General features: G+C 48.5%; 1 protein-coding gene across 3 annotated transcripts in view; it reads left to right on the forward strand.

Moving 5' to 3' along the window:
• The window catches only part of LMTK2 (lemur tyrosine kinase 2), a 101,740-nt gene extending 80,301 nt beyond the window's left edge, over positions 1–21,439 (forward strand). For 2 of the 3 annotated variants that reach the window (XM_003934237.4, XM_074390373.1), the window contains exons 10-14: positions 1,801–1,950; positions 2,647–5,605; positions 15,509–15,641; positions 15,862–16,104; positions 17,361–21,439. In XM_003934237.4, coding sequence (XP_003934286.3) covers positions 1,801–1,950; positions 2,647–5,605; positions 15,509–15,641; positions 15,862–16,104; positions 17,361–17,389 — 3,514 coding nt within the window. In that variant the 3' untranslated portion in view covers positions 17,390–21,439. The remainder of the gene's footprint in view (positions 1–1,800; positions 1,951–2,646; positions 5,606–15,508; positions 15,642–15,861; positions 16,105–17,360) is intronic. The other variant, XM_010344792.3, reaches the window with a different exon arrangement.
• Positions 21,440–23,924: the final 2,485 nt, after the last annotated feature.

Genomic DNA, 23,924 nt, shown 5'->3' on the forward strand with positions numbered 1-23,924 from the left:
ACTCCTTTCTTCTCTCTTTTTCCCTCTGACTGGGTAATTTCAAACAGTCTTTCTTCAAGTTGGGAGATTCTTTCTTCTGCTTGATCTAGTCTGTTGTTGAAGTTCTGTATTTTTTTAAAATTTCATTTATTGAATTCTTCAGCTGGGCTTACTGCCTGTGAGGACCCCAGGGTAAAGACTGTAGGTGTCCGTGGTGAGATCCTCTTGCTTGCCCTTCCCTGGAAGAGGAAGTTGCTCCTGGTTCCCGGCTGCCTTGGCTGGTGACGGGGTGGTGAAGGCCAGGCGTTCCCTTCCACTCTCGCTGTGGCCATCTTGACTTTTGCTCTCTGTGTGGCTGTCCTGGATTTCCTGAGTTCTTCTTACTCCTTGGAGGTGCTCTGGTGCTCTCCTTTAGTGATTTTTGTCAAAATATAGTTGATTCTTCATTGTTTGGGCTGTGTCGTGGAGGGTTGGCTGGACATCAGAATCACTGGGGAGCTTTTTAAAAATAGAGTTTTCTAGGCCATACCTGGATCTACCAACTAAGCATCCTTGGGGGTGGACCTGACCTATCAGTGTGTGTGTTCACAGCTTCCCAGAGGATACAGATTATCAGTCAGGTTCAGGAACATTGCAGTAAATAGGAGACACGAATGCATGACAGAGGCAGCGTGTGGTGGGGAGGAAATGCAGAGACTGCATGGAGGAAACGAGAGGCAGCTCATCTGACCCGGGAAACCAGCAGAAACTGCTTCCGTGGGGACAGCACCGGGGCGTGAGAGAGGGTTGGGCTGGAACTGAGAAGGGTGTTCCTGCTTTGGTGAGGCAGCCCTCTGGGCCTCTCCTGGCACACAGACAGCTGCCAGTGTGTTGGGGGAATCCCTTCAGAGTAGCAGCAAAACCCATGATACTGAGGAGTAACTCAGGCCAAACTTGTGGGTCTCACAGAGAAGACATTGTCTTACTCAGGTAAAGGTCCTTTCAGATGCTTTCTGGTGTTTACAACTGTTGTTAATAGGTTTTTTCTTACCAAAAAAAACCTCAGAATTCAGGGTTATTTATCTTATCTCCAGCCTTTCTGCTGGATTTTTAGAACATTCTGATAGTCTTTACAATAATTTATTGAGTACTTAAAAGTTAACAGTCATCTCATCCACATAAGTACACCTGTTATCTCTGTTCTGTGCTTTTTTCATTGACCAAAACTTCTAGAGTAGTAGTCAGTATCAAATAGGAGGCGTGGTCTTCCTCATTTTAACAGAAATGCCTTTTTTTTTTTTTTTTTTTTTTTGCTATTAATTGTGCTGTTGATTATTGGTTTGAGATTAAAGAACTATCTTGGCTGGGTATGTGGCTCACACCTGTAATCTCAGCACTTTGGGAGGCCCAGGTGTGCAGATCACAAGGTCAGGAGTTTGAGAGCAGCCTGGCCAACATGGCGAAACCATATCTCTACTAAAAATACAAAAATTAGCCAGGCATGATGGCCAGCACCTGTAATGCCAGCTACTCAGGAGGCTGAGGCAGGAGAATCGCTTGAACCTGGGAGGCAGAGGTTACAGTGAGTGGAGGTCGAGCCACTGTACTCCAGCCTGGGCAACAGAGTGGTGAGACTGCAGCTCAAAAAAAAAAAAAAAAGAACAATAATAATTTTTTCAATACACACTTTGTCCTTAAAATTACTGGCTATGAGAATGATCGTAATAATAATTTTTTCAATATACCCCTTGTCCTTAAAATTACTGGCTGTGTAACAAGTGTGAGTGTTAAAAATTTGGCATCTAAAGGGAGAGAGAAACAATCGTTTTCTTTTTCCCACAGGTCCCTGGGTGTGACACTTTGGGAGCTTTTTGACAATGCTGCACAGCCGTATTCAAACCTTTCCAACTTAGACGTCCTCAACCAAGTAATTAGAGAGAGAGACACAAAGCTCCCGAAGCCCCAACTGGAACAGCCCTACTCTGATAGATGGTTGGTAGCCTCACCTTCTGCCTGTTCTGTTTATCTTCACTGTGCAGTGTCCCCAAAACACAACAAAATCCGGGGCCAAATATTATATTTCATTTCTTCTTTCACCATGAGCTGAACTACTTAATGTGGTTGGCAGTGGTGAAGGTGTAGAAATGTTTGGGGTGTTGAGTTGGCTTTAGGGTCCTTGTAAAGTCTTTTCATATTTTATTTTTATTAAAATGAAAAATAGAGAAGGAATCTCACTATATTGCCCAGGCTGGTTTTGAACTGGGCTCAAGTAATCCTCCCATCTCAGCCTCCCAAAGCACCAGGATTACAAGCATGAGCCAGGATGCCTGGCCTCTTTCAATACTTTAAAATGATTCAGCCTCTCAGGCCTGTAATCCCAGCACTTTGGGAAGCTGAGGTGGGTGGATCACGAGGTCACGAGTTCGAGACCAGCTTGACTAATATGGGGAAACCCTGTCTCTACTAAAAATACAAAAATGATCTGGACATGGTGTCGGGCACCTTGTAATCCTAGCTACTCGGGAGGCTGAGGCAGGAGAATTGCTTGAACCCGGGAGGCAGAGGTTGCGGTGAGCCAAGATCACGCCATTGCACACTGCAGCCTGGATGACAGATCAAGACTTTGTCTCGTGGGGGAAAAAAAAAGATTGTGATGGCTCCACTGATTGCTTGTCATATGCTCTTCAGGTACGAAGTCTTACAGTTCTGTTGGCTGTCACCAGAAAAGAGACCCGCGGCTGAAGATGTACACAGGCTGCTGACTTACCTGCGGCTGCAGAGCCAGCGGGACTCAGAGGTCGACTTTGAACAGCAGTGGAATGCTCTGAAGCCGAACACAAACAGCAGAGACACCTCCAACAATGCTGCATTCCCAATTCTTGACCACTTTGCCAGGGACCGGCTGGGTCGTGAAATGGAGGAAGTCCTCACTGTGACTGAAACCAGCCAGGGCCTGAGCTTTGAGTATGTCTGGGAGGCCGCTAAGCATGACCACTTTGATGAGCGCAGCCGGAGCCACCTGGATGAAGCCTTGTCCTACACGAGCATCTTCTATCCAGTGGAAGTTTTTGAGAGTTCGCTTTCAGATCCTGGGCCCGGAAAGCAAGATGATAGTGGCCAGGATGTCGCCCTGAGGGCCCCCGGAGTGGTTCCTGTTTTTGATGCCCACAACCTTTCTGTTGGAAGCGACTATTATATCCAATTAGAAGAAAAAAGTGGTAGTAACTTGGAGCTTGATTACCCGCCAGCGCTGCTCACGACCGACATGGATAATCCAGAGAGGACTGGCCCAGAACCGTCCCAGCTCACAGCTCTCAGGAACGTTGAGCTTGAGGAGTCCAGTACAGATGAGGACTTCTTCCAAAGCAGTACAGACCCCAAAGATTCTAGCTTACCAGAGGACTTACATGTGACCAGTGGCCCCGAGAGCCCTTTCAACAATATATTTAATGATCTGGACAAGTCGGAAGATTTGCCCAGTCATCAAAAAATATTTGACTTAATGGAACTTAACGGAGTTCAAGCTGACTTGAAACCTGCCACTTTCAGTTCAAGTTTGGATAACCCCAAAGAGACAGTCTTAACGGGCCACGTGGAGAAAGAAAAGCCCCGTAAGCTTTTTGACAGTGAGCCTCTCTCCCTATCAGATAATCTTATGCACCAAGATAATTTTGATCCATTGAATGTTCAAGAATTGTCAGAAAACTTTCTGTTTCTTCAAGAGAAAAACTTACTAAAAGGCTCATTGTCCAGCAAAGAACATATAAATGATCTTCAGACAGAACTTAAGAATGCTGGTTTTACCGAAGCCATGTTAGAATTGGAAATGTCACGTAGAAACTCTTCAGATACTGAGCTTTCGTTTGCTGAAGATAAGCCAGGCTTGTCTTCGTTACAGGAAAACATAAGCACAAAGGGTAAAGATACAGGTGTCATGCCCACAGGTGACACTTTGAGCACCTCATTGCAGTCCTCCCCGGAAGTGCAGGTATCTCCCACCTCCCTCGAAACAGAAGAAACGCCCTGTCGGGTACCCCCAGACTCACTCCAGACACAGGGAGAAGCCCAGCCCACGTGTTTAGATGTTATTGTCCCGGAGGACTGTCTCTGCCAGGACATCATTCCAGACACTGTGACTGTCCCAGTTGAAATTCCCTCCACCGATGTCAAAACCCAGAGCATGGCTGACAGGTCTCAGGACGCTCCTAGCCAGAGTGAGGAGACCCTGAGACTCATCGGAAGTGACTCTGTTCTTGCTGATGACATCCTTGCCAGTAGGGTGAGTATGGGGAGTAATCTTCCGGAACTGGGACAGGATTTACATAGTAAACCGCTTTTGGAAGACCATCACAGTCATTGCCGACCGGAGAAAAACTTGGAGGCTGTGGAGACTTTAAATCAGCTCAATTCTAAAGATGCTGCGAAAGAAGCAGGCTTGGTGTCTGCCTTTTCCTCAGACTCTACCAGTCAGGACAGCCTCCTGGAGGACAGCTTGTCAGCTCCCTTTCCAGCCTCGGAGCCATCCCTGGAAACCCCGGACTCTCTGGAGTCAGTGGATGTCCACGAAGCACTACTGGACTCTTTAGGATCTCACACTCCCCAGAAACTCGTGCCCCCCGATAAGCCGGCAGACAGCGGCTACGAAACAGAGAACTTGGAGTCTCCCGAGTGGACCTTGCACCCCGCTCCCGAGGGCACCTCAGACTCAGAACCAGCCACCGCAGGCGATGGCCACAGCAGTCTGCCCCCCAACCCAGTCATCGTCATCTCCGATGCCGGTGATGGTCACAGAGGCACAGAAGTGACCCCTCAGACGTTCACAGCTGGCTCACAGGGTTCATACCGAGACTCTGCCTACTTCTCAGACAATGACTCTGAGCCTGAGAAAAGGTCCGAGGAGGTCCCAGGAGCCTCCGTATCCACCTCAGTGTTGGTACAGGAGCAGCCCCTGCCCGAGCCAGTCCCCCCAGAGCAAAGTCCTGATGCCCAGGATAGCTGCCTGGAAGCCAGAAAGAGCCATCCAGATCAAAGTTGTCCATCTGCTTTGCACAAGTCCAGTGACCTGGAATTAAGAGACACGCCGGAGCCAGCACAGGCCGATGTTCCCCAGCAGGTGCATCCCGTGGAAGAAGAGGCCAGCAGTCCCTGGGGCGTGCTGAATTCAGAACTTAGTGGCGATGACTTCGAGACACAGGAAGATCGCCCCTGCACCCTCGCTTCCACGGGAACCAACACGAACGAACTCCTTGCGTACACAAATTCTGCAGTGGACAAGCCCCTGTCCAGCCACTCTGAGGGCCCCAAGTTGAAGGAGCCAGACATTGAAGGGAAGTACCTGGGGAAACTCGGGGTGTCGGGGATGCTTGACCTCTCGGAAGATGGGATGGATGCAGACGAGGAGGATGAAAACAGCGACGACTCGGACGAGGACCTGCGGGCCTTCAACCTGCACAGCCTCAGCTCCGAGTCGGAGGACGAGACCGAGCACCCCGTGCCCATCATCCTCAGCAATGAGGACGGGAGGCACCTGCGGAGTCTGTTGAAGCCCACGGCGGCCGGTGCCCCCGACCCACTGCCTGAGGACTGGAAGAAAGAAAAGAAGGCAGTCACGTTTTTTGATGATGTCACAGTCTACCTGTTTGACCAGGTATCTGTTCCCTCTAAATCAGTTTCTATATATATCCATATAAGGGTTCCAAAATGTGTTAGGAAATTGAGTATGGTCTGTTTTTTAGTTGCCATTTTGAGGCAGCAGATTGTGATTACTCAGAAAAAGTGATTTGGGGTGGTTACAGTTCTAAGAATATGCAGAAATGTCATTTGCACAGGGAATTTATATTAAACGAAGGCAGCAAGACCTACATGCTCTTCCTGGGTCTTGTAATGGAGTCTTCCTGAACTTGATAACCCTTTCCACACCAAATTTTTATTGTTTTACTTTTTATTTTTCTTTTGAGACAGTCTTGCTCTGCCGCCCAAGCTGGAATGCAGTGGTGCGATTGTAGTGCACTGCAGCTTTGAACTCCTGGGCTCAAGCAATCCTCCCACCTCAGCCTCCATAATAGCTGGGCCCACAGGTGCATGCCACCATGGCTGGCTAAGGTTTTTTTTTGTTTTTTTTTTTTTTTTTTTTATAGACACATGGTCTTGCTATGTTGTCCTTGCTGGTCTCAAATGCATGGGCTCAAGCCATCCTCCCACCTCGGCCTCCCAATGTTTTGGGATTACAGGCATGAGCCACTGCACTCAGCCCCAGAGTTTTAGAACCTGACAATTGGCAGTAGTACCCACCACTTAGATGCAAGCCTGGAACGGTGGCTGGCGTGCAGCCCTGGAGACAGCTCAGGAGAGCGGCTCACCAGAAGCCCTGCAGTGGGTGTCTGGAGGGTGGGACACTCAGCAAGAGTGTCTGTGGTCCTTCTGCTCTGTCCCCTGTCCTGTCCACTTTCCCTGCTTTGGAGCAAACGGCTTGGTGTGCACTGCTGAGTGGGCATGGATTTAGGCTTCTTCAGAAGTGTAACAGCTTAGAGTTCATGCATGCTTTTTAAAAAAATGTTTTTAGGCCGGGCGCGGTGGCTCAAGCCTGTAATCCCAGCACTTTGGGAGGCCAAGGCGGGTGGATCACAAGGTCAAGAGATCGAGACCAACCTGGTCAACATGGTGAAACCCCGTCTCTACTAAAAATACAAAAAACTAGCTGGGCATGGTGGCGCGTGCCTATAATCCCAGCTACTCAGGAGGCTGAGGCAGGAGAATTGCCTGAACCCAGGAGGCGGAGGTTGCGGTGAGCCGAGATCGCGCCATTGCACTCCAGCCTGGGTAACAAGAGCGAAACTCCGTCTCAAAAAAAAAAAAAAAAAAAAATGTTTTTATACTAGTTTTTGTAGCCCTTGAATTTGCTGCTTGAATCAGCTGGATTGTCAGGAGAGCTCCGTGGCAGGTCATGAGAATGGGGTCCCCTCACCTTCTAGAAGGCGGAGTCCTTGGCGTCTCTTTTTTTTTTTTTTTTTTTTTTTTTTTGAGACGGAGTTTCGCTCTTGTTACCCAGGCTGGAGTGCAATGGCACGATCTCGGCTTACCGCAACCTCCGCCTCCCGCGTTCAGGCAATTCTCCTTCCTCAGCCTCCTGAGTAGCTGGGATTACAGGCACGTGCCACCATGCCCAGCTAATTTTTTAGTATTTTTAGTAGAGACGGGGTTTCCCCATGTTGACCAGGATGGTCTCGATCTCTCGACCTCGTGATCCACCCGCCTCGGCCTCCCAAAGTGCTGGGATTACACGCTTGAGCCACCGCGCCCGGCCTTTTGGCGTCTCTTAACGTTGCTTGCCCTCCCTTTTCACTCAGTTCTGGGAACCCACACCTTGGTGTCAGCCCCTGTGTGGCACCATCCCTCATGGGCCCGTAGCTGTGGGTGGGTGGTTGGGGGAGGGCCCCTGAGCACTGTTCCACCTCCTTCTCCCCGGCAGCTATGTCTTTTGAACGTCACTTTATGCCTTGTTGTTCTTCTGTGTTCTGTTCACTTTGGTTTTTTGATACTTTTATGATGTTTCTTTAAAAATCATTAAATCACCCACATTTGAGCTATGGCATTTACTGGGGGAGGTGGATGTTTAAAAAATGAAAAGTAAGGCCGGGCGCAGTGGTACGCTGGTAATCCCAGCACTTTGGGAGGCCAAGGCGGGCGGTTCACCTGATGTTGGGAATTCAAGACCAGCCCAGGCAACATGATGAAACCCTGTCTCTATTAAAAATACAAAAATTAGCAAAAAAAAAGTAGCCTCCTGAGCTCAGCCTGACCGCCAGTCTTTCTCTTTTCATTTCCCAGGTGGCTTCTAGGCAGATCTCGAACTCAGGAGCCTTTGCTCAGGGAGCTTGGGAAAACAAGCTGCTGTTTTCTACTAAGAGTGGGAGGGAGAAGGGGTCACCTGGCCCCTCGGGTTCATGTTTTGTTTTCAGTGCTTCCACATAGCCCTTTCTCCACCGTCTCTATGACCTATTTCTCTATGGATGGGGTCACGTACTGGTGGAAAAGAACTGTCACCTGTGTGCATGGTGAACAGTGCAAGTGGGAGCCGGGGAGCATGCCTTCCCCAGTTCCTGGAAGCCTTCGAGTATCTGCAGTAGTGAGGGATGCGGCCCCAGTAGAAGCAAGTGCGGAGAAAGCTCCCTGGGGCCTCACTTTGGGCCCTTGCACAAGTCTTTGTGGAGGATGATGTTTTTTCTGGCTTTAGAAGATGTAACAGAATTGCAAAAGATGAAGGCTTGTGGCATGGGCACACTAGTTACAGGACGGAAGGTACAGAGATCAAATACTAGACATGCTTAATCGATGGGAGGCTTTGATGAGGAGTTGAGTGTCAGGAAGTCGGAAAGTGCGTCAGGGCCAGAAGAAAATGCGGAAGATCTTTCTGATGCTCTGAAATTCGTTTGCTTCTGCGTCTCATGCAGCGCGCCTTGAAGCAACAGCCATCGAGCACTCACGCTGAAGATTGAGGGTTTCCTCCGCTCCTGCTTTCTTTCTTAATGAGCCGGTTTTGAAACTGTTAAGTTTTTAAGCAGTTGAAGTATCTTGGCTCCAAAGTTTTAACTGAGCGTTCATGGGATTGGGCAGCATTGTTTCTTGGTTATATCACTACTTGTTAGTTCTGCAAATACTTAACCAGCACTTACCGGGTAGAGTAGTAAAGGTTGTTGATCACTCTGGGGCCAGCGCCTTATTATAGAGTCTTGTTTTGCTTCCCCACACGGGGATGATTGTCACCGTCTTCATGGAGAGTCAAAGTAGATAGACTTTGCACAGGGTTGGCCCCAGCGAGTAGCCATGCTAGGGCTTGACCCGAGCCTCCTAGACCGAGGACTGAACTTTTAACGAGCACACCCTGCCGCCTCTTGCATGCACCTTTAAAATCTGCCTAGCATCGAGTTGACTTTTACTGCTTTCGATGTCTTTCCTGTGTACCAAGTTCTTGAGACAAGTGGGTAATGATGCTTACTTCCAATTAGTGTGACAGGGTTCCCTCCAGTCTGATCAGTTGTAATGTAAACAAGCGCTAAAAGCTGGGCATCGTGGCTCACTTCCATAATTCCAGTATTTTGGGAGGCTGAGGCAGGAGGATTGCTTAAGGCCAGGAGGTGAGACTAGTCTAGGTACCATAGCAAAAACCCATAATTTAAAAATTGGCCAGATGTGGTGGCATGCATCTGTAGTCCAACGTACTCAGGAGGATGAGGCAGGAGGATTGCTTAAACCCAGGAGTTTGAGGCTTCAGTGAGCTATGTTTGCTTCACTGCACTATAGCCTGGGGGACAGACTGAGACCTTGTCTGTAAAAAATAAAAATAAACAAGCATTGAGCTCAGCTGCATTGCATATAGCCCTGGTCATTATCTGTCAGGATGAGGGCAGAGCTGTGCATTAGGCCCACGCCATGAGGCCCCCTTCAGAGTCACAGTCTGAGAGCTTCCTGCCCGCCACCTTTGAGGAATAAACATTCATGGCTCCACCTAGGTTTTTTTGGTTGGTTTGGGTTTTGTTTGTTTGTTGGCACTGTCTTTGGTTTTGTTATCAGAGTAATTAATGCTGGTCTCATAAAATGAGTTGGGAAGTATTTCCTTCTCTGATGGTGTTTGGAAGAGATATGTAGATTTGTTGATCTTTCCAAAAAATTGCTTTTGTTTTCATGGATTCTTTTTTCTTTTCTATGTCATTGATTTCTGCTTTGTCTTTATTATTTTCTTCCCAACATGCTTTGAATTTATTTTGCTTTTCCTAGACTCTTAAGAGAAAAGCGGCCGGGCGCGGTGGCTCAAGCCTGTAATCCCAGCACTTTGGGAGGCCGAGGCGGGTGGATCACGAGGTCGAGAGATCGAGACCATTCTGGTCAACATGGTGAAACCCCGTCTCTACTAAAAATACAAAAAACTAGCTGGGCGTGGTGGCGTGTGCCTGTAATCCCAGCTACTCAGGAGGCTGAGGCAGGAGAATTGCCTGAGCCCAGGAGGCGGAGGTTGCGGTGAGCCGAGATCGCGCCATTGCACTCCAGCCTGGGCAACAAGAGCGAAACTCCGTCTCAAAAAAAAAAAAAAAAAAAAAAAAAAAAAAAAAGAGAAAAGCTTAGAATTCAAGACCTTACTTCTTTTCCTTTTTTTTCGAGACTGGGTCTCATTCTGTCTCCCAGGCTGGAGTAATGCAGTAGTGTGATCTCTGCTCACTGCCTTCTGGGCTGAAGGAATTATTCTGCCTCAGCCTCCTGAAGTAGCTAGAACCACAGGCACACACCACTGTGCCTGGCTAATTTTTGTAATTTTTGTTTTTCCACATTGTCCAGGCTGGTTTTGAATTCCTGAGCTCAGGTGATCCGCCTGCCTTGGCTTCCCGAAGTGCTGGGATTACAGACGTGAGCCACTGCACCTGGCCTCTTCTTTTCTAATATTAGTGTTTAATGCTATAAATTTTCCTTTATGTACTACTTTAGCTGCACCCAGCAAATTTTAATGTGTGAATTTTTATTTTCATTCAGATCATAAAGTTTTTTGTAAGACATCCTCTTGGTGGCATAGATTAATAAGTATAGTTTAATATATTATTATATTTAATAATTACTAATAATTTAGTTAATATATTGTTTAAGAAGTACATTGTTTAATTTCCAAGAGTTGGAGATTTTATTGTATCTTTGTGTTATTAAGTTCTAGTCTAGTTCCGTTATGGAAAGAGATCATATTTAATACAGTTTCAGTGCTTTCAAATTTGTTAAGGTTTATCTTAGAGTCAGGATATGGTCTATTTTGGTGAATTATTCCATGTGTACCTGAAAGAGTATGTATTTTCGTTTTGTTGGGTAGATTGTTCTATGAATGTCAGATTTAATTTGTTGATGGGTGTTACTCAGTTCTTCTCTATCATTTATTTTTTTGTATACTTGTTCTATTACTGAGGTTGTTGAAGTCTCCAGCCGTGATTTTAGATTTGTCTATTTCTCTGTTCACTTCTGTTAATTTTTGCTTCCTGTATTTTGCAGTTCTGTTGGTGCATATACATTTATGATAATTATGTCTTCTTGCTGAATTGAACTTTTTGTTCTTAGGTAATATCCTTCCATATTCCTTTGTTCTCATATTCATAGATCATAGAGCTGCTCCAGCTTGTTTCCCTTCCTCCCTCCCTTTTTCTTTTTTGAGACACAGTCTTGCTTTGTCACCCTGGCTGTAGTGCAGTGGTGTGATCTTGGCTCACTGCAGCCTTGAGCTCCTGGGCTCAAGAAATCCTCTTGCCTCAGCCCTGCAAGTAACCGGGACCACAGGTGCACACCACCACACACAGCTAATTTTTGTATTTATTGTCGAGATGGGGTTTCACCGTGTTGGCCAGGCTAGTCTCGAACTCCTGAGCTCAAGCGTTTCACCCATCCTGGTCTTCCAAAGTGTTGGGATTAGAGGTGTGAGCCACTTCTCTTGGCCTCATTGTTTTCATTAATGTTTGCATGGTGTATGTTTTTGCATCCTTATACTTTTAATCTACCTGTATGATTACATTTGACATGAGTTTCTTGAGGTCCTATATAGTTAGGTGGGGTTTTTTAAAACTCTGTTCTGAAAAATTTGCCTTTTAATGGTGTGTGTTTAGAGCATTTGCATTTAGTAGAATTATTAATATTTTGAATTTAGGTATACCATTTTATTTTGATTTTTATTTCTATTCATCTTTTTAATAAGTTGAACATTTTTTAGTATTACTTTTTTTTTCTATTATATGTTCTCTTTGTATAGTTTTTGTAGTGGCCATTCTGGGGATTGCAATATATGTATTAAACTCACAATCTACCTAGATCCGTATTTTACTATTTCAGATGGAATGTGGAAACCTTATTGTCACATAGGCCTTTTGCCCTCTGTCCCCATCGTGACGTGCTCTTCTGTGCTGCATACATATATGTTGATAACCCCCTCAGACAGTGCGACACATTTGACTTTCTGTCATCAAACACATTCTAAGAAACTCAGGAGGAAATGAATAGTGTGTAGTGGACCCCGGTGCAATATGGTTTTTGAACTGTGTGGGTGCACTTAGACATGGCTTCTTTTCAACCAAAACCAGATTGGAAACACAGTATTCTCAGGATGTGGAACCTGTGTGCATATACACGGAGGACTGCCTTTTTTGCATATGTGGGCTCCACAAGGCTAACCGCAGGGCTTGGTATGCACAGATGTGGTTATGCACAGGCGATCATGTCACTGATTTTTATTCAGATCGCTTCTGGAGTCGTCCCTTGGTTTCTAAGGAGTGGTAATTCCGTAATTAGAGGATGCAGAAGCGCTTTGTATGAAATGGCATCATATTTGCATATAACCTACACACATTCTCCTGCATTCTTTAAATCATCTCTAGATTACTCATAATACCAAATATACTGTAAATGCTATGAAAATAGTTGTTATACTGTATTATTTATTTTGTTGTTGTATTATTTATTTTCTGTCCTGGTTTGTTGACTCTGAGGATGTGGAACTCTGATCTGGAGGGCCTATTGTACTTCTGTTGTTCTTTTTTATTATTGATGTTCCAAGTTTCCTCTGGTACCATTTCCCTTCTGGTACCATTTTTCTTCTATTTAAAGAAATTTGGCAGATTTTTCTTCTTTTAAAAAAAGTGAGTTTTTAGGCCGGGCGCGGTGGCTCACGCCTGTAATCCCAGCACTTTGGGAGACCGAGGTGGGTGGATCACGAGGTCGAGAGATCGAGACCATCCCGGTCAACATGGTGAAACCCCGTCTCTACTAAAAATACAAAAAATTAGCTGGGCATGGTGGCGCGTGCCTGTAATCCCAGCTACTCAGGAGGCTGAGGCAGGAGAATCGCCAGATCCCAGGAGGCGGAGGTTGCGGTGAGCCGAGATCGTGCCATTGCACTCCAGCCTGGGTAACAAGAGCGAAACTCCGTCTCAAAAAAAAAAAAAAAAAAGTGAGTTTTTGCAGAATTTTTTTTATTTTTAAATAATTCCTCTTCGGTTTTTTTTTCCCCTCATCTAAGACTGTCTTTATTTCACACTGATTCCTGAAGCCTATTTTCTCTGAACATAGAATTCTGAGTCGATAATTGTCTTCTTTCAGCATTTTAAAAATGCATCACTTCCTTCTGGCCTCCATGGTGTCTCATGAGAAATTTACAGTCACTGAGATCATGCCTGAACTCCTAGCAGTACAAGGGGAGCGTCCCTTATCTGAAATGCTTGGGATCAGACATATTTTAGATTTCTGATGTTTTCATATTTTGGAATATTTGCATTATACTCTTACCAGTTGAACATCCCAAATCTGAAAATTCAAAATCCCAAGTGCTCCAGTGAGCACTTTGAGTGTCATGTCAGTGCTTGAAAGGTTTTGGATTTCAGAGCATTTGGATTTTTGGTTTTCAGATTTGGGATGTTCAAACTATAATACATCTTTTGTCCCTGGCTGCTTTCAAGTCTTTGTCTCTAGCTTTCAGCAGTTTGATTGTGGTGCATCTGAGTGTGGATTTATTTGTGTGTGCATTTTGTTTTGTTTGAGACAGAGTCTTGCTCTGCCACCCAGCTGAAGTGCAGTGGAATGTTCATAGGTCACTGCACCCTTGAGCTCCTGGGCTCCAGTGATCCTCCCTCCTCAGCCTCCTGAGTAGCTGGGACCGTGTGGCTACTCAGCCAGCTGAGTAGCAGGTATACACCACCATGCCCAGCTAATTTTTAAATTGTTTTAAAATCTCACTACACCCAGGCTGGTTTTGAACTCCTGGTCTCAAGGGATCTTCCTGCTTTGGTCTCTCAAAGTGTGCTGGGATCACAGGTGTAAGCCACCCCACCTGGCCCAATTTCTTTGTATTTATCCCATTTTAGTTTTGCTAAACTTCTTAAATCAGTAGTTTTATATCTTTCACCAAATTTGAGAAGTTTTCAGGCATTATTTTTTTCTAGTACTTCTTCTGCCCTACGCCCTGTCTCCTCTCCTCCTGGGACTCCAGAGTTAGACACTGTGTATTATCTCACAGGTTCTGGGGCTCTGGCCCTTTCTTCCTCTAAGGGTTTTTTTCTTGGTCTTGTTTGGATTGAGTGATTTCTGTTGCTCTGTCTTCAGGGTTCTTGATGATTTCCTTCATCATCCATCTGCTGTTGAGCCCATCCATTGAGATTAGATTCGTACAGTAGTACATTAGAGTTTGGTTATTGTACTTTTCTCTTCCGAATTTTGCTTTTTGTCATTCTTCTTATCATCTGTTTTTTTGTTAAGACTTTATCTATTTCTGTCCATGGTGAGAATGTTTACCCTTAGTTGCAGGAGCATTTTTATAGTAGTCTTTTTTCATATAATTCCGACATTGGTGGCATCATGACACGGCATCTGTGGATATTCTTTTCCCAGGTAGATCGAGGTTTTCCTGTTTTTTTTTTTAATGCTCAGTAATTTGAGCTTTTGTATCCTCCTGTCATGTTAGGCAGTTCTGTGTCTTGTTTAAATGCTATGAGTAATGTTGATATTTTTATCTCAGTAGGCCTTGACCCACTGGGTACAGGCCATAGGTTCCAAGCAGCTTCTGCGGGCTGTGGTTTCACTGTCAGCCCCAGTTCCCCTTTCAGAAGCCTTCACCGTGCTGTTTGAACCTGCCCCACGTGTGTGCCCACACCCCACCTTGGTCTCCCCTGAGGTTCATTTTCAAAACTTTGATGTGTTCAGAGTCAAATCTACCATGCACAGCTGAGGAGTAGGCCCAGGAGCACCCCCACAACCTGGTAGGGTCGCCTTTTTCAGCTCCTTCCTCTTCTGTGATGTCCCTGATACTTGCAGTTCTTTGGGCCTCTCCTTTCTGGTCCCCTAGCTAGAGAGTTGAGACTTCGGTGACACAGTGCGCCATACGTCCTGCAGCCACATGCACGTCTGGAGCCAAGCAGTGGGAGTGCAGAGGGCAAAAAACTCAGTGAGGGTCCCCTCCCGCTCAGGATGACAGTCCTCCAGTGGAGAGGAGGCTTCACGGCCCTCAGGATTATAGGCAGCTGTCGCCCTGGGATTGCTTGGGACTGGAGAGCAAGAGAACAGAGAAAAGAAACTTGGAATTTTCCCCCCCCACCACCTGCTTCTGAGCATCAGAAGACCTCCCTCCTACTCTGAAGCCAGAACCAAAGGCTTCTCCCTGAGCGCTGTGTCCGGGGTGGTACCTACTTTGGATTCCGAGCTGAGATGAGTCCAGGCGGGGGATCATGGAGGAGAAGGCGGCACACTTGATGCGGGCGGGTAACGCCTTGAGCACTGCGGCTCCTCCCGCCTGCCTGCTGCTCTGCACTGCTTTGCAGCTTCCGAGAGCTGCTTCCTGTCTCTGCCGGGGTCAGAGCTATGTGGGCAGAGGGAGAGACAGGGCCTCATGTCTGTCCATCCTCCCTCCCAGGCCCAGAGCCACCCTCTTCTTGAGACGCCCACTTCTCAGTCTTACCAGTCTGAGAGGCGCATTGGGGAAGTGGTCACACTGGGGGTTTCTTGTGAGCAGGACTTTGCTGACAGGAGTTTCTGTTTGGCTTTTCAGGAGACCCCAACCAAAGAGCTGGGGCCCTGTGGAGGAGAAGCGTGCGGCCCCGACCTGAGCGGTCCAGCCCCGGCCTCAGGCTCTCCCTACCTGAGCAGGTGCATAAACTCCGAAAGCTCCACCGATGAAGAAGGTATTTCACTTCATTGACTAGTTTTAAAGGAAACTGAAAAATTGAGTAATAGAAACACTTTCTGAGGATAACTTACCATGTTGCTTTAGTCACATGGGCACAACTCTGCCATCTGCCAGCCAGGCTGGGCAGAGTCTACCTGCAGGGCACACCTGCGCAGAGGGCTCTCCCCTCCCTCAACCCATGGTGATCGGGGCGGGGTGTTATTTTTTATTTCTAGGTGGCGGCTTTGAGTGGGATGATGACTTCTCCCCAGACCCTTTTATGTCGAAGACAACGAGTAACCTGCTCAGCTCCAAGCCTTCTCTCCAAACATCCAAGTACTTTTCCCCGCCGCCACCAGCCCGGAGCGCGGAGCAGAGCTGGCCACACTCGGCGCCTTACTCCCGGTTCTCCATCTCTCCTGCCAACATCGCCAGCTTTTCTCTCACACACCTGACTGACTCGGACATCGAGCAGGGTGGTAAGAGGCGCCCGGTGTGCTGTTGGGGGTAGCTGAGGGTGGGGGACAGGTGGGGGTGGGGCGCTGCAGCTGGGAGATGGCGGACTTGCAGGCCTGATAATCTGATGTCTTCTCCAAGTTTGCTGATTACAAATTCATTTTTATAAACTCCCATCATCAGCTGGGTGCAATGACTCATGCCTATAATCCCAGCTACTCAGGAGGCTGAGGTGGGAGGATCAGTTGAACCCCCCAGTTTGAGGCCAGCCTGGGCAACATAGTGAGACCCCATCTCTACAAAAAAATAAAAAATAAGCCAGGTGTGGTGGCATGCATCTGCAATTCCAGCTACTCAGGAGACTGAGGCGGGAGAATTGCTTGAGCCCAGGAGTTCAAGACTGCAGTGACCCACAGAGCAACACCCTGCCTCTAAAATAAATAAAACTGCCAGCATCCTGAGTGTGCTCTCAGGGCCACGCCCCTGCCTGTGGGTTGTGGTCACTCCAAGGCTGGTTCTCACCTGCCCCGTGGGGCCAGGCTGAGGCAGAGGGGCTCTGCGTCACAGGAGCTCCCGGCCTGCGCCATCTCCTTTTCCTCCTGTTGCTGCATAGTCCTCCTCCTCACGATCTCCTCCTTTCCCAGAGAGAGGCCGCTCTTCAGCAGGCTGCTAAGAGCACTTAACCCCCCGCCTTGGGGCCAGCCCACGTGCACTCTGACGCTGCCCCTGGAATGTTGGTGTTGCTACTGAGTCTTGGTCCTGGTGCGGCTCCCGAGGGCTGGGTAGTGTGAGTGGGCAGGGGCCGTTTGAAGTGGAGGTATCTGAACATATAGGGAGCCTTCTTTGCCTGTCACTAGATTCAAAGATAAGGTTAATAGGCTCATTTTTTGATTGGAAGTTTACAGATCAAATAATAAATATGGAATACAAAGAGGTTTTATTTGCGTCGGTGCTAGGCTTCATTTGTGCCGATTAGATAATGCCCGCTGCCTGCCGACCTGTCGGGGCAGATGTGTGGATCCCAGCCGACTTCTTCTGCACCCTGAGCCATAGCGCCCAGCTGGCATTTGAGCTTAGCAGATGTGTTTGTGGGAGAGTCAGGCAGGTGCTGCTTCTGAAGGAAAGGACAGGAAGGGCGGCTCAGGCAGTGCTGGGCTCAGAACACCCGCTTCCGTTCCCGTTTCCTCGGGGCAGTGCACGTGCCAGACATGCCGTTCCCGTCTGTGATCATCATTTAAAAAACCCAGCTTTGTCACCTCGCTTCCTCTCTCCTCAACAGGAAGCAGCGAAGACGGAGAAAAGGACTAGGTGGCTACTGATGCATGCTGGGGTCCAAGACTGCTCCCCTGGAGCAGCAACATGCACTCGACATTTGCTGACGTGAGATTGGGAGGAAGAGCCCGAGGTGAAGAGGGAGACGGCTCTGAGCTGCATTCGAGGCGGGGCCCTGGGGAGCCCCGGTGGGGAGTGAGGCCGTGTCCAGGAGCCGGCATCCCTTGGTGCCCCGTGCACCTGCAGCCTTGTCTTCCCAGGCAGTGCCCACGCACCGCCCATTGGGGGAGGCACGGGCACGGCCTCCGTGTGCACACGTGCATGGAGCTGTGCACACCAGATGTGTGTGCTTTCCACAGGGGCGTCTCTGCGTCCACGCCTGCACATCCTGGCCCGCACGCAGGCACCATGGGGGACACGCGAGAGGAATGGTCACCAGTGAGCCATATTTATTATTCTAGAGAAATCACGAATTGCTTTCTGTAATTGCACTGTGGGTAAATGTTCTGAGAGTCTCCAATGCTGTATAGAAAATTATTCAAAGAAATTGAGGCAGGTCAAGCTGGTGCTATCCACTAGTTTGATTTTTTTTTTCTGTTTATAGTTTGTGCTGCATGGTACTTGTAAAGCTTAAATATTTTGAGTGTTTTGCTGTCTCTAGGACTGTTGGAATTGTACATATGGTACTCTTTCATAAATGATAAATGATTCTGAATGTTAGTGTTTTATGTTCTTATAGGAAATATTTTCACTGAGTCCAAAATACCACTGTTTTGTTGATGGAATCAAATGCATTTTTGTCTCTTCTCAATGAAGCGGTTTCCCCCCAGCAGATGAGGCTTCTTGCTGAAGAGCTGAAAGGTCCTGCAGCCTCTCCTTGTCATTCTCCCACCCCACGTCCAATTTTTTAAAGCCCTTTTGGTAAACATTGACAGGTTGTGCGCCCCAGACCTCAGATGGATCCGGCCCATCCCTGGAGACATGCTGGTGTGGCGGGTCGGGAGAGCTGCAGCCCGCGCAGGGTCACCACTCCGCTTCCCTCCGTGCAGCTCTTCTGCCTGATTTTCAGAGGGTGGGATGCTGGGAAGCTTCCGTGTTCCCAGTCCTTCCTTCGAGAAGCCGGGAATGCAAGACAGACGCATCTCTGCAGAGCGCGCCGGCCAGGGAAGACAGTTTGAGTTGATGATGTGTGCACACTTCAGGTGGTGGGGACTTGAGCTTTAAAAGCACCTCCACAGCTGAATCTTCCCCTGCAAGCCGTTCCACGTCACGTCCAGGCCTGGCTAGTCTCTGGTTATCCCGTGGGATGAAATAACACCACATCCCGCAGCTGTGAAGGGGGACAGACAAGGGACGACGGCAGAGCGTCAGCAGCCAACACATTGTCCGGGTGGGGACCTTGGCTGGTCCTGTGTAGTGGGGACTCATCTACACAGACCCCCCTTTCTGCATTAAACCACAAGGTCTCATCCAGCTTTGAAAGGGCCTGAGCGCTCCCATGTAGCTTCGTTACGTGGGCACGAGCCTGTGCAGTCATGCACGACCTCACCCCTCCCTTCCTGAGTTCTGCTCCAACACAAAAAGTCCCCGGTGGCTGGTGCCGTGTCGCCACGCTGTGCTGGGGAGGCAGCCGTTCCTTCGAGGCTCCTCAGGCCTGCAATCCCCTCACCCTCACTCTTCACCCCACATATTTCCGGTGCTGATACGTTTCCAGACTCCAGTGCAACCCAGAGCGGCTCTCCAGACCTCTGCAGGGGCTGCCTTGCCTACACGGAAGGAAGTCGAACCCCAGTGCAAAATGCAGGTGGTGTGGACATTGCCAGAGTGTGCATCGCAGATGATGACTTCATTGCCAGTTTTGCACCACTCCGCTCATTTTTGACACAAAGCAATAACTTTCCAAAGCAAGAAGTGTAGGATGGAGAGAGTTTCCTTCTGTCCAGGACTGGGGTGGACACGGCGCCCCCCTGGGCTGTCCAGGATGCACCAGTTCTCAGGATGCACGGATTTAAAAGAAAAAAAGTAACGGCATTAGAAGATGATTTTGCCAAAATTGTCATGGATTCTGAATTCTTGCTGTGGGACTTCCTGAGTTTTCTCAGTTTCTACGTCAAAGATAAGTCTTGGCTGAGGAGAAATGAGACGTGATTATACTACATTTTCCAGTTGCAGGTTTAGGGAGTTCAGATTTAATGACCAAAGTCACGCAGATCCATGGAATCTGTCTTATACAGTCTCAGCCTCAAGGAAATTTACTGACCTTTTGGGACTGTCCATTTTCCACTAGGATTAAGATTTTGGCCGGGCACGGTGGCTTATGCCTGCAATCCCAGTGCATTGCAGCGAGGTCGAGGTGGGTAGATCGCCTTGAGCCCAGGAGTTCAAGACCAGCCTGGGGGCAACATGGCGAAACCCCGTCTTTACAAAAAATACAAAAAAAAAAAACCAAAAAAACTAGTTAGGCGCATAGTGGCATGCACCTGTAGTCCCAGCTGTTTGGGAGGCTGAGGCGAGAGGATGGCTTGAGCCCGGGAGGTGGAGGTTGCAGTGAGCCAAGATCATGCCACTGTACTCTAGCCTGGGTGACAGAGCCAGACCCTGCCTCAAAAATAAATAAATAAAAAGATTTAAACTACACATTTCCCATTTTTATTTATTTTGAGTCACTCATAATTAATTGCCAAAAAAGCATTTTCTACATTGAGTTGGGGGGGTAGTGGATCTTTGTGGTGTTGCATGGAGGGGAAGATTTTATATTTATAATCAACACGTGGGTTAACATGTTCTTTTGAGATCTCAAGCAATACACAGGAAATTTAAGTAGAATAAAAATTGTAGCCCATTTTTTCAGATGTCAGCATGTGCTGTGTTCAGCTCAGTTTTTTGTTGTTTTTTAACTAGTAGGTTACCATTGGTGGGTTTTCAAAATGTACTTGCTCCAATAAGTTGTACAAATGAAATAAATCAGTGGCGCACTCTAGACAATGTGGGAGGAGGAAGTTAGAATATTTTCTGGCCCTCTGTGGGTACCAACCCAGAATCAATCTGAATTAGTCCTATTTTGGTGGAGTTTGCACATTTTAAATCCTGTAACAAAAATAATCTAGCTTTCATTCTCTTTCTAGCTAGATGCTAATTTGTGTTTTCAAATGACCCCATCAATAAGCCAGAAAGGGCAACACAGAAAAAGTGCTCCCCAAATCCTTGTGAGACTTGGCCTGTGTGTCTGGACGAGAAGCCATTCATCATCAGGGCGCAGAAAGCTTGACCAAGCTAAATTGCAGGCAGCGTCCATTCTGTTTTTCAATGTCCATGTTCAGTTGTTTCTATACAAATGGGTTTATCTAATAGAAAAGTCTTGGGATGTCTTGCTGCTGTAAAAGGCCTTTCCGAACCCCCTCCTTTATCCCTGTTCCCCGTAGGGTGTCTGTAGAGCTAAGGGCCTTCTGCATGTCTGTCCCCAGGGCCTGGTGGAAGGAAGGCACCGCCTGACACTTCCCCGACTCAGCCCATCATCTGAAAATTCAGAAGTCAACCAAGGGTTAGATGCCAAAGGTTGGGCTTCTGTTAGAGGGGCTTCAAAACATGAGCCTTATGAGAAGTAGCCTTATAAAAAGAAGGGGTGTGCACAGTGACTTCCAGTGGAAATCTCCAAAACAATATTCCTAAGTAGCAGTGGGGTTGGCTCAAGTCTTTATTTACAAAGAACATTCTCTTTCGTCTATAAATTCTTAAAGATGTGTTGACAGTATTGAATTACCAACAGCCTGTGAAGATGAGTTTGACCGGCATGGACACGTGCTGGTATCTTCATCATGGGACTGGTGTATGTATGTATCTACTGTCGGATTCCGTGTGCAGGGGAGGACACGGGCCGCCATACCCACCAGGCCTCCCTGCGGTCCTTTAACACAGGCAAAAGAGGTTCACGGCAATATAACAGTCAATGGACTTTCAGTTTAAATTGTGTACATTTTTAAATTGTAAGATTTTTACTGTATATTGATGCATAGTGTGATTGAACAAATTGCTTGTAATTTAAAAACTATTTAATATTCAAAATAAATATAGTTATATATTTATAAACCCTGTTGCAGCGTTTCTTCTGTATTTTGTCTACCGTGCAAGGGTCACCCAGGTGGGTGGCCTGGTCGTGCCCTGCCGTGAGCACCCGAAGCTTGTGGCCACCACCCTTGTCCCCCCCCCCCTTTTTTTTTTGAGACAGAGTCTTGCTCTGTTGCCCAGGCTGGAGTGCAGTGGCGCCATCTCAGCTCACTGCAACCTCCCTCAGGCTCCCGAGTAGCTGGGATTACAGGCGCAGGCTACCACGCCCAGCCTATTTTTGTATTTTTATAGAGACACAGTTTCACCGTGTTGGCCTGGCGTCGAACTCCTGACCTCAAGTGATCCATCCACCTCAGCCTCCCAAAGTGCTGGGATTACAGCTGTGAGCCACTGAGCCCAGCTGGTTTTATATGGGCTCTGGGTCTCCCAGGTAGCAAGACTCCATCTCAAGGGAAAAAAAAAGCTTTAAGCGCTTTTTAATCCCCCTGTAACTGGTGAAAAAACTGAGGCAGGGGGCAATCCCAAAATGCCAGTGCACAGCAGAGCTGGTTTTGAGCCCAAGATTGTGTTACCAGGACAGACCTAAATTCCCTGCACTGGAGGACACAAAGCTTCGTGTAACCCCTGGAAAACCAAACTTGTTTAGTGTTTGCGCCACCTTGAAGTTATATGTCTATAATCCACATTATATGTTTCACCTTTGCACTCAGGACTTTTGGAAGCATTTTCATGTCCAAGGACCTCCTTTGGCCCAGCCTCAAATGAGCTCTAGGGCAAGAGAAGGACTCACTAACCTTGGCTCCAAGCCAGCCTTTCCGTGCCCGCCCCATGGGTCCTCTGAGTCCCCACCCAGAGGTACTGAGGGCAGCGAGACCCATGAGTGTGGAGCCCAGGCACGCCAGCCAGCAGGACACTGGCAGACACTGCACCCCGAGCAGCCCTGAATGGTCCCTGAGCAAGATGCTGCTTTGGTTGGGCGCCAGTGGCTCACGCCTGTCATCCCAGCACTTTGGGAGGCCAAGGTTGCAGATCACTTGAGGTAAGGAGTTTGAAACAGCCTGACCAACCCCATCTCTACTAAAAACAAAAATTAGCCAGGCGTGGTGGCGTGCGCCTATAGACCCAGCTACTTGGGAAGGTGAGGCAGGAGAATTGCTTGAATGCAGGAGGCGGAGGTTGCAGTGAGCCAAGATCACAGCACTGCACTCCACCCTGGTGAAGAGCCAGACTCTGTCTTAAAAAAAAAAAAAAAAAAAAAAAAACTGCTTTAAGCACTTTTTAATCCCCCTGTAACTGGCGAGGAAACTGAGGCAGGGGGCAGCAGAGCTGGTTTTGAGCCCAAGCCATCTGTCTCCCTACCTGGGAGACCCAGAGCCCATAAAAACCGCTGGGCGCGGTGGCTCACACCTGTAATTCCAGCACTTTGGGAGGCCAAGTGGATCACCTTAGGTCAGCAGTTCGAGACCAGCCTGGCCAACGTGGTGAAACCCCGTCTTTACTAAAAATACAAAAATCAGCTGGGCGTGGTAGCGCGCGCCTGTAATCCCAGCTACTCCGGAGGCTGAGGCAGGAGAATCGCTTGAACCCGGGAGGCGGAGGTTGCGGTGAGCTGAGAGGGCGCCACTGCACTCCAGCCTGGGCGACAACGAGACTCTGTCTTAAAAAAAAAAAAAAAAAAAAAAAAAAAAAAAAACCATAAAAAAACAGGCGTTCCTGCGGACCGCACACCTGCCCAGGGAGACCCTCACTCCCACCCCAGCTCGGGATCCACCCGTAGGAGCCCCCGAGTGGGGGCTAACCAACCAGGGCAGCAAGGCGCAGGAGCCCCTGTGAGATGCCGGCGTTGTCGCGGAGCGTCTCCTCCCCGAGTGCTCCTGGGACCTGGGCTCTGTGTTCTGAGCCTGAACCGGGGCTGCCCCTCAGCCTGGCAGCTCCCAGAGACCTCAGTTTCCCCATCTGCGGAATGGGCCTGGGGCCCCGCCACAGGTACAGGGGCCAGGGAAGGAGGGTCGCGGGAGGCATGGATGCGGGGGTGCTGTGATGGGGGAGGGTCGGGGGAAAGCGGGTGTGGGGAGGCTGTCTCGTGCACGGATGTGGGGGAGGTGCGGGTGGAAACTGAGGGGGAGGATGAGGAAAGCCAGTTTGTGGGGAGGCTGTTCTGGGAGAGGAGAGTAAGGGAAACGCGGACGCAGGCTGTCTTGAGGGGGCTGTAGGGGAAGTATGGGGAGAGACGGATGCGGGGAAGTTATCTCGGGGCAGGTGGCGGAGGCTAGAGGGGGAGGTTGTGGAGAGGCCTGTGGGGGCGGCTGTCTGCGGGGACGAGGGTGGGGGTGCTGTAGGGAGAGGATGGGGAGAGGCAGGTGGGGGCGGCTGTCTGTCTTGGGGGCGGGGCGGAAGCTGGGGGCGGTGCTGTACGGCCACCTGGTCCGAGAGCCCCGGGCGCCGCCCGCCAGCCGCAGGTGCTGCCACCGCCGCTCTGCGCCCGCCCGGGACACCCAGACCCCGG

The sequence above is a fragment of the Saimiri boliviensis genome, chromosome 20 (assembly GCF_048565385.1).
Source record: "Saimiri boliviensis isolate mSaiBol1 chromosome 20, mSaiBol1.pri, whole genome shotgun sequence".
In the NCBI taxonomy this organism is placed as follows: Eukaryota; Metazoa; Chordata; class Mammalia; order Primates; family Cebidae; genus Saimiri; species Saimiri boliviensis.